This window comes from Tripterygium wilfordii, chromosome 15 (genome assembly GCF_013401445.1).
Source record: "Tripterygium wilfordii isolate XIE 37 chromosome 15, ASM1340144v1, whole genome shotgun sequence".
In the NCBI taxonomy this organism is placed as follows: domain Eukaryota; kingdom Viridiplantae; phylum Streptophyta; class Magnoliopsida; order Celastrales; family Celastraceae; genus Tripterygium; species Tripterygium wilfordii.
Window position 1 is genome coordinate 12,615,165 of NC_052246.1, and position 12,817 is coordinate 12,627,981.

Genomic DNA, 12,817 nt, shown 5'->3' on the forward strand with positions numbered 1-12,817 from the left:
ATAATGTTTATAAACAATACTTTCAGTAATTTTAGAGTACAATTTTATTAAAAGTACTTAACACCACTGTTGTACAGTGTTGTTTTGGTCCCTTTGGACGTTGGAGATCAGTTTTATATATAGCTTATTTTCAATAACAATAATTGGTCGGACAATGTTAAATCCTCTTTTTGTTATTTTCAAAAGATCTTGAAATCTGTGGCATTAAAATTGTATTTGATTAAAAAAATATATGTTAGATATACTTCATATTTAATATTTCACATTAAATGGAGATTTTTTAAAGCTTTTTTGGGATTTTAAACATTATTGTAATTGGTCTATTGCTCTTTCGCAAGAAGGGACCGTGAAACAAATATTGTGAATATAGTCACATTTCAGAAGCTAGGTTATAAGATGTGGGATGTTTGGCTTATAAACCGTTAAAAATCTTATTTATGTATAGTATGAAAGATATAATATTATATATACAATATTAATAAATTAAAAAAAGCAAAACAAAAGTTTTAAAATAAATTTCAATTTGAAATTCATTTTTTTGAGCTCGCACAATTTTCTTTTTTCTTTTTTAAGTTTATGAGCTTCAAATTAAACTTCAACAAACAGAGTAGCATTTGATGAAATACCAACGTTTTGATTGAGTTGTTTGTATGCCTACTTGGAAAGAATGAGAATGTTAACAATGCCTTTATACTGCATTGTAATTTCCAGATTTCTTTTTTTTTTTTGAGAAGACAAATTCATTAAGAAAACTGCACTACAATAGATAAAATTGATTCTTTGTAACATTGGGTTCAATTTCAACAGGATAAGATTTTGACCACACTGATCGAACTCCAAAATTGTTAGCCACTCTCGCAAGAGAATGAGTTGCAACATTACCTGAATGAGGAGAGTGTTGAAATTGGGACACCCCAAGGTGACACATAATAGACTTAGCTTTGCTAACAAAGTGGCCCATTCGTGAGTCTAAGAAATCTTTTGTTCGTAAAGCTCTTACAACATTGGAGGCATCCAACTCAATAACAAAGTCTCGAAAATCAGCTGCTTCAAGACACCGGAGGGAACACATGACCTAGGCTGTCAAAATCGGGATCTTACATAAGATCGGTGGAATAGATGCAAACATGTTAATATTTCACAATAATTGTGCAAGATGATATCATGTTAATATATTAGAACTAATTTTTCAACAAAACTAGGATAAGAAACATAAGCACATGGTTAGTATACATGGTTAGTATACCACAACCCATAAGCCCATGACTCTATAAGTTTATATTAAGGTTAAGATTGGTAAAATCGGTAAGATTGGATAAGATTGTAAGATCTTATCAATTTTGGGAGTTTACATCAATTAGAATCGTTTTGGTTACCTAAGATTGTAAGATTGTACGATCAAAATTGGGATTGTGACAACCATGCATGTGTCAACGAGAAGCTCGACAAACATAGGATCAACACACACTATAACAATCTCAAAGAGGCAAAACAAAACTCTGCCGTGAGGATTCCGTAGGACAACACCAACTCCTATGCCTCCACACTCCTGGAAGATAGCTCCATCAACATTCAATTTTAATCCATCATCAGAAGGAGCCAACCAGCCCCTATTCCTTGCAATGTCCTCTTGTGGACCAACTCCTCCACCATTTCGTGTAGCCCCCTACAGAAAGAAATTCATCGGTGAAAGTAATTTCCAGATTTCCTTAGCATATGGGAAGTTTGGAATTAAATCTCTCTCAAGAACAAGCATTGCAGCCAGTCCTTACTATACTTTATCTATATGCCCAGATGTAATGTAAAAATTTGCATCATGAAAGGAAACACACTAAAGAGTTGTAACATCAGGCATTAGAATATAAAGATTGGGGCATTTATTAGTGTAATATCATCAATCTCGTGTATTTTTTTTACAGATTAGCAACTCTTCTGAGCTCCACCAGAATGTCCCAACCCCTATCTAAATGCATCCAAGCATCAAGATTCAACAAAACACCGAATGTGTTAGTAATTTACAGTTGACTTGATGGCATCCAATATCTGCAGCAAAAGAAAAATGATCGAAATTTAGGGACACATCGCTTTCACAAGAATGCTCAACTATGAATGCAGGATAACTTCCATACCTTGTTCTTGTTTGGTACATAAAAGGGTTCGAAAACAAGAGGGAAGGGGGTGTCAAGACCGCAGACTCTGGCTACCGGTGCTTCTAACTGCAGACAGAACATCAGTTGCTTTATAATCAGCTGGCCAAAATTGAAAGCATATTGTAAGAAATAAATTCTGTACCATCCTTAACTTCTGCATCAGGATGATTGATGCAGCCTAATGAGGTATGCCTCAGTTCAACTATGTTACGGAAAAGAAGGCTTTGCATTTGTTGTGGCTAGCTGCAAGAGTCACTCCCTAACTCAGTATCAGGGCTTTGGGCCTGATCTAGCCCATAGCTAAAATGTCCTAAGCCAAAAGCAACAGACCTGCTCCACTTGATCCTATATAGACCTAAAAACATGTCTACTGAAAATATTCATCATTGAGAAAAATGATAATTCATTTTCTTATCAATGGTAGCTGTGATGCAGAGTCGATTTTTTGTTCATATTGGTCATTGGTTAGATACTTCCAATCTCACAAGTATGTTTCAGGGGATATCTATAATAGCTCGACAGATTTCAGGCTTTACACTTCTCCCCGTTATGGTTAAGCCCTCATAATTTTTTGAAATTCCATTTCATGTGAAGCACTGGAGTTAGCAGGTTGCCCAATACTTACTTTCTAAAGTTTTCACTTCATGTAAAGCACTGAAGAAACCATTTATAATGTATTGCTTATGGCAAAAAAAAAAAAAGAGAAAAAAAAAGCAAGCAAATGGCAGGAAGTTGTTAATTACCCTTAAGAAACAACGTTCCACGATAGAGGCAGAGATTTCAGCACCAAAACCTCCAGTCACTGGAGCTTCATGACTAATCTACATAAGAAGATAACAAAAGGTTAACTGAAATTATACCAACCAATTTGACACATCCAGTCTCTACAAACATAATATACGTACAAGAAGTCGTCCAGTCTTTCTGACAGAAGTTTCCACAGTTTCCTTGTCCCAGGGTATAAGAGTTTTCAGATCTATGAGCTCACAAGAAATTCCATCCTGTAACAGCTCAAGGTCAAACTAATGGTTATATCCCCCAAGTCCAAAGAACAATAAAAGGAAAACACTCAATATAATACATTATACATATCCAATTTTCACAAGGTACACCAAAACTTTCCAAAGAGATATAAATGAATTTAGAATTCATATATGGGATTATCGGAACTGAAAACTAATTACAGGTGTCAGTCATGCAGTTCATAATTTCTAAACAACTACTACATGTTAACACCACAAAACCTTCATTTTCCAAATTTTGTAGTAATAATTTGGTAGTAATTGAAAGGAAATATTGTGTACACTTGATGAAGAAGTTTGGCACAATTTGGGTTGGATTAAAAGGAATTTCAGTAGCAACAAAGAGCACTTACCTTTTCAGCATCAATACAGGCCTGCTCCATGATAGACAGCTGCGCTCCCCAACCGACAAGTGTTATGTCACTACCTTCTCGAATCACCTGAGTATTTCATTTGTTAGTTTCTTCAGATCTTCAATCATTGGTGCATGCCAAAATTGTGAATAAAGTACCTCCGCCTCAGATAAAGGCAACATATAATCATCCTCTGGAACCTCTTCCACTGCCTTGCGATATAGCAACTGAAAGTCCAACATGTTTTTATAATTTTATTTTCAAGATATTTCAATCGATAAATTGTATTCGAATTAGTCACTTGATTCAAGGAGAAAGTATGTAGTACCTTTGGTTCAAAGAAGACAACAGGGTTAGGATCACGTATACATGACAATAGTAATCCTTTTGCTTCACGAGGGCTACGAGGGATGACCACCTATACTTCAAAAGAAGAGAGCTCTAAAGTTCAGCTGACTTGTAACAAAATAACTACAAAATCAAAATTCTAAATACAAAAAATCAACGTGGACATCGACAGTCTACTTTGTTCACCTTTTTCTTTCATATAACCCTCACCCCATCACCACCAATGAGAATCCAGCACAAGCATATACTTTTGGTTGCTTATATTGACTGATTTTATGACAAAAAGACTATATTCTCTAAGACTCTGACATTCAACATTTATGTTAGCCATTCATATCATGAATGCTAATGAAGTGTCCTTTATTTCTCAAAAAATAAAAATGTAATTTCGTCGTCTAATTTTTTTTTTATCGAAAATTATGAACATGGATTAGATTATAGAAGTAGCATCCTTATTAGATGCAGAACATTTCAGATGCTTTATCCTACAAAATTCGGATGATTGCAGACATTATGTTTAGAGGTTCCTACGAGTATACTCGGCTTCTTGGTCATCTTTTGCAACAGACAAGGGAATAAAGCCTGAAAGAGAGAAAAGGATGAACCAAGGTCATGGAAGGAAGGGAGTGTACTTTGATACCAGGAACATGACAAAAGAAAGCTTCAGGTGATTGAGAGTGATAATGTCCACCGTGTTCCACAGCTCCATAAGGAGCCCTAATAGTTAATCCTGCAAAATCACATCTAACCTCATAAATGAAGAAGATACAATTGAAGAAAATAGATCTGCCAGAAAAAAAAAAGGATAAAAATAGAAAAGTTAGGGAAAATAGGGTACATACAAAAGTGATGTTATTTACCTCCACAGTTGAATTGATTCCCACTTCGGTATCTGAACTTCGCTGCCTCATTAACAATCTACGGATAACAAAATTCCATGTTTAAAGGCTAAATTTAGGAAGAAAAGAATCTGCAGAGTGCATGAAAGTCAAAGCTGCTAGAGTTTGGCTTGTCATCGGTTTATTCAAACAAAGTAACAAACTCATGCTCTGAATAGCCAAGCTCAGAATGGTGGAGTTTCACTTTAATATCTTATAAACAAGCCCTTTTTAAAAATTTAAAAAAAATCAAGTTGAATGGTTTCTTGAGCTTCAGCCAGGATTACAGGTGCATCATATTTCTTAGCATAAGCCGAGTGAGCCAATGTCAAACATCAGACACAGTCTACCAATTTATCTTGATCAATTCTAACTTGAGCAACATTCTGCATTCATCAAATCAAGCAGAATACGCAAGCTGCTAGGTTTAATTCAGATTCCCTTAGCACTGAGAAAAATACTTGCCTGATCAAAAGCAGGGTAGATGTAGTCAGCAAACTGAATTTCTGCTATAGCTCGATTGCCCTACAATGTAAATTATGGGAGGAGTTATTGCTAGTGCATCAAATAAAATAAGAAAACAAAAAATGTGTCTAGTGCGGGTTTATTTAAAAGCTTGCAATCCATATGATTAACTTACCATTGCAGCCAGACCAATTCCAAATCCAACAATTCCCTAGGCAGAGAAGATGGCGGTAGGAAAATCATCAGATATCCTTTTTTTGGAGAATAAAAACTAGTTTATGACAGGAAAAAACATTAAATAGAAACAAGAATGCCAATCCAAGTATCCACTAATCCTACATTCCCTATGCATAAGAAAATGATATTGGGAATAGCCATCAAATATGTCTTGTTCAAAGAACATCAACTAATTCATTTAAGGAAAAAAAAACTAAAACGAGATGTACTACATAACATCAACAATCTAGAAGAAGAAACAACAGCTTTCATGTTTGAATTTTGTGTATCCTTAGAGTGAGGAATGAGAGACTAAATACACCATTTCATTTAATCGAACCATTAAGCAATAATGCAGTTTTCTCCTAAAACAGTTCCTTTTGTAACTTTATACTTGTGATATGATGCACATTATGCGTGAAGCAATGTGAGGCACTGAGGCTAGCAATAGAATAGGGCTGTAAAGTACCTGCTCACAAAGAGGCGTATTAAAGACCCTATTTTTACCAAATCGATCTACTAATCCTGTTGTACAACGAAAAACTCCACCGAAGCTCACATCTTCTCCAAATACATAAGCACTGGAACAAAATAAGCAACAAGATCAAGTAGGCAGTTTATAGCATTGTCTGTCAACACTCTTCAATGATGATGTAAACAGCTATTGCAACAATATGATTACCAAACTAGAAGTCACAACACACACCCACACTGTATTTTAATGGTCCATTGACGACCTCAAGTTGATTATTCTTCCCACATTTTTTTTTTCATTTACTTCATCTGTATCATATGAACCTGAAGCACGGACACATATATATGCAGTCTTAGATATGCAAAGAAAACTCATAGAGCTAAAACAAGCACATGCATTAGGCTGACAGTGATCTATGAAGGAAACACCTGCTATCTAGAAAAACCCAATCACTGACCCAAATACAATCCCAATTCCCAATCAAAAATAAAATCACAGAGGAACCAAATAGAAATTAGATCAAAATACGAAGTGGGTTTTGTGAGAAAGGGTACCGAGGATCCGTTTCCAAGACAATATGCAGAGCTTGATTGATGGCAGAGTAGAGGTTCATGGATTTCCCACTCTGTTGTTGTTGTTGTTGTTGTATCATGGTAGAGCTAGAAGCATTTGATAATCCCCTCCTCCATAACAAAGGAGCCAATCCCCTCCCATAACTTCTTAATTTGGCTGCCATGGTCTATCTTCCTCTTCAGATTGAAGAGAGAGAGATATGTTTACCGCTGTATTAAGATACAGTTCCGAGAGTTTCAGAGATAAAGGAGAGTTTGGTGTTTTTCCGTTTTTCACGTGTAGTAAAACACACACAGCCCAACAGCCAGCCAAATTAATATTTTAAAATAGATAATTGTATTAAATTAAAAGAGTTACAATAATCAATTCCCATATGGATATGTCGTATGCGTCTTTCTTTCTTTCTTTCTTTGTTCCTAATCTTGACAAGTCAGCATAAGGTTCCTGTCTTCCTTCATTCCTACCTGCAAAATTAGGAAATCCATCCAAATTTTGCCAAAAGCCTCATCTTTTGGTTTATACTTTCTAAATGGTTTGATTAGATATCTTACAGTTCGCTCCTTTTTTCCCCCGATCCAATCCCTCTTTTTCCTGATTAGATGTCTTACAACTAGATCCCTCTTTTTCCCTGATTCAATATCATACGACTAGATCCCTCTTTTTCCTCGATCCAATCCCTCTTTTTCCCGATCCAATTCTTCCACGATCACAAACTTCAATTAGATTCGGTATGACACACTCTTTAATTATAATTATTGGGAGGACCCAAGTACTCTCTTTACACATATTCGGCATGACACACTTTTAATTTATAATTATTGGGAGAGCCCCCCAAAGTACTTTGAAATCAAAGTTTTTATTTGATTATATAAAGAAATAAAATTTCCTTTTTTAAAGTGAAATTTAACTTCTCCCTTGATCATCATGTGTATTCAAATCTTATCTTATTTAGATATAGAAAAATATGGTCTAAAGAGCATTCACCTCAGCACCACTTTCTTCTCTGTTTTTTCTTTTCAGGTATCAGATGCAACAATGAACAGCTTCTTGCCCTAAACCATATAGAAAGATACTTTCCCACCTTGCTTTCACCAGTCTTACAAAATACACGCATCGCTAAGCTTCCAAAGCAAAGCAGATCCAGATTTACAAGGCAGGAAAATGACCAAAACAGCAAAAAAGAGAGATTTTAAATAAGCAAACTAAAAGGGAAAAAAAAGGCAGAAAAAATAAATAGAAACATGATATGATAACAGAACCCCTAAACCCAACACCTAGGGAAATGAAAATCTGTTAGGGAAGCCTAACCCCTGCCTCCTCCTGCATCACCCATTAACCAAAAACCTACTGATTTTGCTTTCATCTCTCAACAAGTCATGGAGACTCCAAAGCAAGAGCATAGATCCAAGACAGCAGCCCATGTCTTCATGAGGATTGCCAACAGAATTGCCTTCTGCAGGAAGTCGTATGAAATCTACAAGACCTTGGACAGCCATCGTTCAGAGGAGAAGCTAGCAACCATTTGCAACACCATCGGTCGTCTTCGTCTCTTCTGACAAAACTGGTTTGCTACCCTTTAAGCCATCTCCAGCATTTGCAACTGAGCCATTCTCAGAATGCTTCACCTCGCCATTAGGCTGAGCAATAGTATTAGTATCCTTTCTTACAACTGACACAGCCTCCAATGGTTTTGGAGAATCATTTGCCTCTTCTTTCTTTTCTGGGCTGGCTTTACCTTCCCAAACCTGCATATGCAAGTTGAAAGGACAAGAAGCAGATTAAAACCAAAAGGCCTACATAAAACCTGGTCAAGGGCAACAATTATCAAGTGGAATACAGGAGCATGATAACAATGTTTATTACTCACGAATATCTATTACCTGTTTCTGGAACTGCTGTTGCTTAGCCTTCTTCTCCAGGATCGACTTCTGCCTAGTCTCATAAAAAATAAAATCATCCAAAATGCATGTTTTACTGGAATGGTCTTTAAATGCTTTTATCATTTTAAGCCCCTGTTCTAGCTTGACCTACGCAACAGGAAAAAAATCTGCTGTTAATATTGGAAACGAGTGGGAAAAACAAACAAACAAAAAAACCTCCAGTAACCATGATTACCTCTTGAGTATCTCGGCTGTTAGTAACAGGCTTATTTTCATTGTTTTCAAGGGTAATGTGCCTCAATAAACTGTTTGGCACATCCTTCACAATATGCCACTTCACAGGAAAACAGCCTGTCCACTTGTCTTGTTGCCAATACTCTATATTCTTGTTAAAATCTACTGGCCCCACCATCTCAGCAAGACCAACAAATTGCCCGCTGGTATTTACCTACATGAGAGATTAAAAGAACATCAGTAAAGGCCAAGATTAAAAGTGGCATAAGTAAATCACAAAACAAAAGGTTCCAGTAATATGCTCACCGAGAAGAAAAGAAATACAGGGCAGCCACCAGAGTTCTGCTGAGACTCCTGGTAAGCAGCATCAAGCTTCTTGTTTCCATTGGGTGTACTGGCCCAGACATTATATTTGATGCTCTTGTGGACATCATCCTCACTGTAGGACTTGATTATGAAGAACTTGGCATCACTATAATCCTCAGGGAAATCTATACTGTTATATGGTTCCCTGTCTGAAGCTACAGAAGCATGTTCAGTCTCCTCAACATTATATGCATTTGTGGGCACATTCTGCCCCTTGACTGCTATGGTGTTGGGTGCAAAACCTTTTTGGTTCTTGGAACTCTTGGCTCTAGGTCCCCTGTTCAGCTCATTCAATCCATCTGCATTCTCATTGCCATAACCAAAGTAACCACCACGCCCCTTGGGTCTATACTTGCCATCAACAGCCAGCCATCCACGTCCATTTGTTCGTGAATCATAACCACCAGATCCAACTCCCATACCAGTCCTCAAGGAGTTTGCATATTGGCCATATAATTTGTTTGGATACATCCTGTTCACATAGCCATGAGCCGAACCCAAGCCAGACATTGTACTGGGATGGTGCAAACCCTGCAGCATTTATATATTGAAATCAGTATAAAAAAATAAAATTTGTGCCCAAAGGAAAATAAAGAGAAAAAAATCACTCATACCAGATACCACTACATTAGCCGAGGAAAAATAACTGTTTTGAGAACAATTACATCACAAATAAGAAGCATAATAACATATTTCGCATAATTAGATTTCCCCCCTTAAATCAAACATAACATATAGAATAAGAACACATTAACTCACAAGTTAAACTTGGACATCGATAAAAGGGCTAGGGGAGGTGGAATAAGATATAGAGAGGTGAGACCAACTCCCGGGTTTTTCTCAATGGATAATCGGTTTTATTGCAACGATAAACAGACACTACATAGATAACAACACGAAGATGTGTCTTCTGCCCTTGGCTGACGAGGCAGAAGACAACGCTGGTGACAGTTATCCCTTGACTTGAATCATATAAGATAAATGACAAGGGGTGAGGGCCCTGCCATGCATATAAGTCGGCAGGGAAAGGGGAAGGTTGGCGATTGGGTCCCCTTCTTGCTCTTAGTCTTTTTGATCATGTGCATCAACTCCTGAGCACGAAAGATATTCTCCATGGTCTTTATAGAAACACGTACCAAAAACTAGCAATTAAATAACGAAAAAAAAATCTAGATATCACACACAATATGTATCACTATTGAAAAACAAATATTAAATTAATATGCCCATTTTAATTTTGTATACCATAAATTGGGAATTTGGACGGAAATTCTGATTCCTTGAAGATTGAAAGTTGTTGACCTTTGGATATGAAGGAGTCATCCCATGGTTAGTCACAGGCCTATGCAAACCATCTGAAAAGCCATCTAGCCACGGGATAGGCGAGCGAGCTCCATCGAAACCAAATCTTGGATCTTGATTACTAGGAGGAACACCACCGGGCAGAGCACTCCTACCATAAATATTATTTGAATTATAGGTATTTTGATATGCTGGTTTAAAGGGAACTGAAAGATTGTTTCCCTTCAAACCCCCACCACTGGCAACACTATTAGAATTCTTTTTCACTGCTTCGACAGGTAAAGGCTTCTGGTCAGCAGCTGCTGAGGTGGACAGCTCCGCCTGTGAAGGATTGACTGGACTAGGAGTTAATGGCCCACTGCTTGGAGTCATTGGTTGGAAATAGTGAGGGTATTGGTAATGTTGAGGCCCATATAGCTGTCCATCGTTGCCTATGGTTGGAACAGGTGATGTTGCTGGTGAATATGGGCCATATGACGGATACCTGAAACCATGGTGAAACAGGACAGATCCATTTTCCCCATAAACCCCCTGAAACATAGAGAAGGTATCAGTCCAAGGAGGAGGTACCCAGTAAAATAATACCCACACTACTGCAATAACATTAACAAATAAGACAAATGTTAGCAAGAGTTCATCCTTTACAATAATCACAGCACACAATCTACAGTTTACATATCATCAGCATCAATAAAACTTACATTAGTCATCTCAACTCCACCTGGATTCACATATCTCGTATAGTCGTCCCCCTCATTGCCGGTATCATTGTAGCCTACAATAATAAACAAGTAGGTTATTCCTAAAAACTATTACAGGTAATCTTTAGCGTGTAACTAATCATAAGCGACTGACTTCAACACCATAAACAATCAAACGTAATTAGGCGGCTATCCGTCACAATGGAAAGACTCTACTCATCGACATCATAATGAAAAGTGGAAAAAACCAATTTACCAGCAAAGTAATATGCCGACTGATATCCATTTTGCAGATAGCACATGTACGGATCAGAATATTCTGAAAGCAATGGGGTCACAGATCGCTCAAAAGACTGATTTTGACCATTTGGGACATTGGTCAGATCGACAGATCCAAATTGATTAGCAGCAGGCTGCACAAAAAGTCAACATGTCAGATAACATAGATAATAAATTTGTTGATTATAAATTCCAGTGCACTAAAATCTGTAGCTTCAATTGATGAATGATTCCTCCAAAATACTAAGGCATGATCTAATTGGTAATGTCTGATGAACACCAGGAAAATAATCTAAATTCAAAACATTACACTGCTTATTTACCTTCTTCGTGGGCACAGGAATTTCAAAAGCCTTCGCCTGAGAATCTAGCGATAAATTTTGCAGCAAACCTGCAGCTTCTACATGAACCAAGAGTAAAGGAAACACATGTTCTCAGTAAGCAACAATAGAACCTAGTGAAACATGAGCGCCCAACATCAATACATTCCGAGAACTGAAAAGCAGATACAAGAAGCCATCACATGAAATTCTAACCTAGAGGAGGACAAGAAATAATTCAATTTCACTGAGGCATTCGATTCCATGAAATCATTCAATTACACGGAATACTGATCCTTAATCACAAATACAGTAGGTAAGGCATACACCATACGCAAATAGAATCAGTAAACCGCTAAACCTCAGACACATAAACAGAATTCGCAAATGAAAGTATGAACACAATCATAATCAAAGCTAGAGAAAATCCAATGACAAAAAGACAACCAAATCTACCCACAGCCCACAATTCCATCACTAAATAAGCACAAAAGCACGCAGTTCCTGATCAACAAACAAAAAAAAAATAACAACCCAGCTGGATCCGGATCCGGATCCAGATCCACAAATCAAATCGACCCAGATCAGAAAAGAAACCAAAAAACCCAAAATCAAAGTATACCCTGAAGCAGAAATCTAGGAAGGATACGATCAGCAGTAGGAGCAACTGTGGCCATGATTTAGAACCGACAGATCTACAACAAGGGACGATCTCAAACGTTATAATCCAATAACAAGGCTTTCAGAGACAGGGAGAGTAACCCTAGGATTGAATCGAGTGATAGGAAGCAGCAGAGTAAACAGCCGCCAAGGGTTTGGGTTTTAGGAAAAAGAGGGTTCAGTCATCCAAAATCGGTGATTCAAATAGCACCACGGCTTCCTTCTCTCTATAACGTTTCGTCACCCGCGGGTTATTTGATGGAACCTCTAGTTGCTTCCTATTGGTGTGTGAGGCGTTGCACTACGTCATATATATTTTCGATACAATTGTTATTTGTCGGTTACAGATTATCCTTTACCGCCAGTGATGTTTATCGTTTCTAGTCTTGGTCTTGAACTGGGGAACTCCGAAGTCGTAAACAAATTAACAAAAGTAAAGAGTGTAAAAGACTACATCGTTGGGCCAACGAATACTTTGTGGCCCAATGATGGGCTAATTAACTTGTTAGCTCAGTATAGGTGAGCGGGCCTGATTGACATCTTGGCCCTGGCTCAGGCCCAGTATTAGCTCAAGCAATTAGGGATTAATACTATT

At 37.4% G+C, this 12,817-nt stretch overlaps 2 protein-coding genes across 5 annotated transcripts; both read right to left on the reverse strand.

Moving 5' to 3' along the window:
* Positions 1-1,854: 1,854 nt before the first annotated feature.
* LOC119980072 (2-oxoisovalerate dehydrogenase subunit beta 1, mitochondrial) lies at positions 1,855-6,762 on the reverse strand. Of its 3 annotated transcripts, none has more exons than XM_038822727.1 (13): positions 6,462-6,762; positions 5,902-6,013; positions 5,392-5,427; positions 5,217-5,276; positions 4,734-4,791; positions 4,506-4,603; positions 3,854-3,943; positions 3,684-3,752; positions 3,526-3,612; positions 3,056-3,151; positions 2,894-2,971; positions 2,130-2,249; positions 1,855-2,043 (listed from the first exon to the last, which is right to left on the reverse strand). In XM_038822727.1, the coding sequence occupies exons 1-13, from the start codon at positions 6,641-6,643 to the stop codon at positions 2,008-2,010; spliced, it is 1,122 nt and encodes a 373-aa protein (XP_038678655.1). In that variant the 5' UTR covers positions 6,644-6,762; the 3' UTR covers positions 1,855-2,007. The 3 variants fall into 3 exon arrangements, 2 of the variants coding, with proteins under 2 accessions (XP_038678655.1, XP_038678656.1); XM_038822728.1 differs by having other exon boundaries at positions 2,130-2,216; positions 6,462-6,761; XR_005463786.1 differs by lacking the exon at positions 1,855-2,043 and having other exon boundaries at positions 2,148-2,216; positions 2,894-2,966.
* A 765-nt stretch (positions 6,763-7,527) lies between these two features.
* Positions 7,528-12,399, reverse strand: LOC120016654 (YTH domain-containing protein ECT2-like). Of its 2 annotated transcripts, none has more exons than XM_038869530.1 (9): positions 12,212-12,399; positions 11,566-11,642; positions 11,220-11,376; positions 10,964-11,037; positions 10,263-10,793; positions 8,901-9,491; positions 8,596-8,808; positions 8,361-8,507; positions 7,528-8,225 (listed from the first exon to the last, which is right to left on the reverse strand). In XM_038869530.1, exons 1-9 carry the CDS (start codon positions 12,237-12,239, stop codon positions 7,992-7,994), a joined length of 2,052 nt encoding a protein of 683 aa, XP_038725458.1. In that variant the 5' UTR covers positions 12,240-12,399; the 3' UTR covers positions 7,528-7,991. The 2 variants fall into 2 exon arrangements, with proteins under 2 accessions (XP_038725458.1, XP_038725457.1); XM_038869529.1 differs by having other exon boundaries at positions 10,206-10,793; positions 12,212-12,398.
* Between the last annotated feature and the right edge of the window lie 418 nt (positions 12,400-12,817).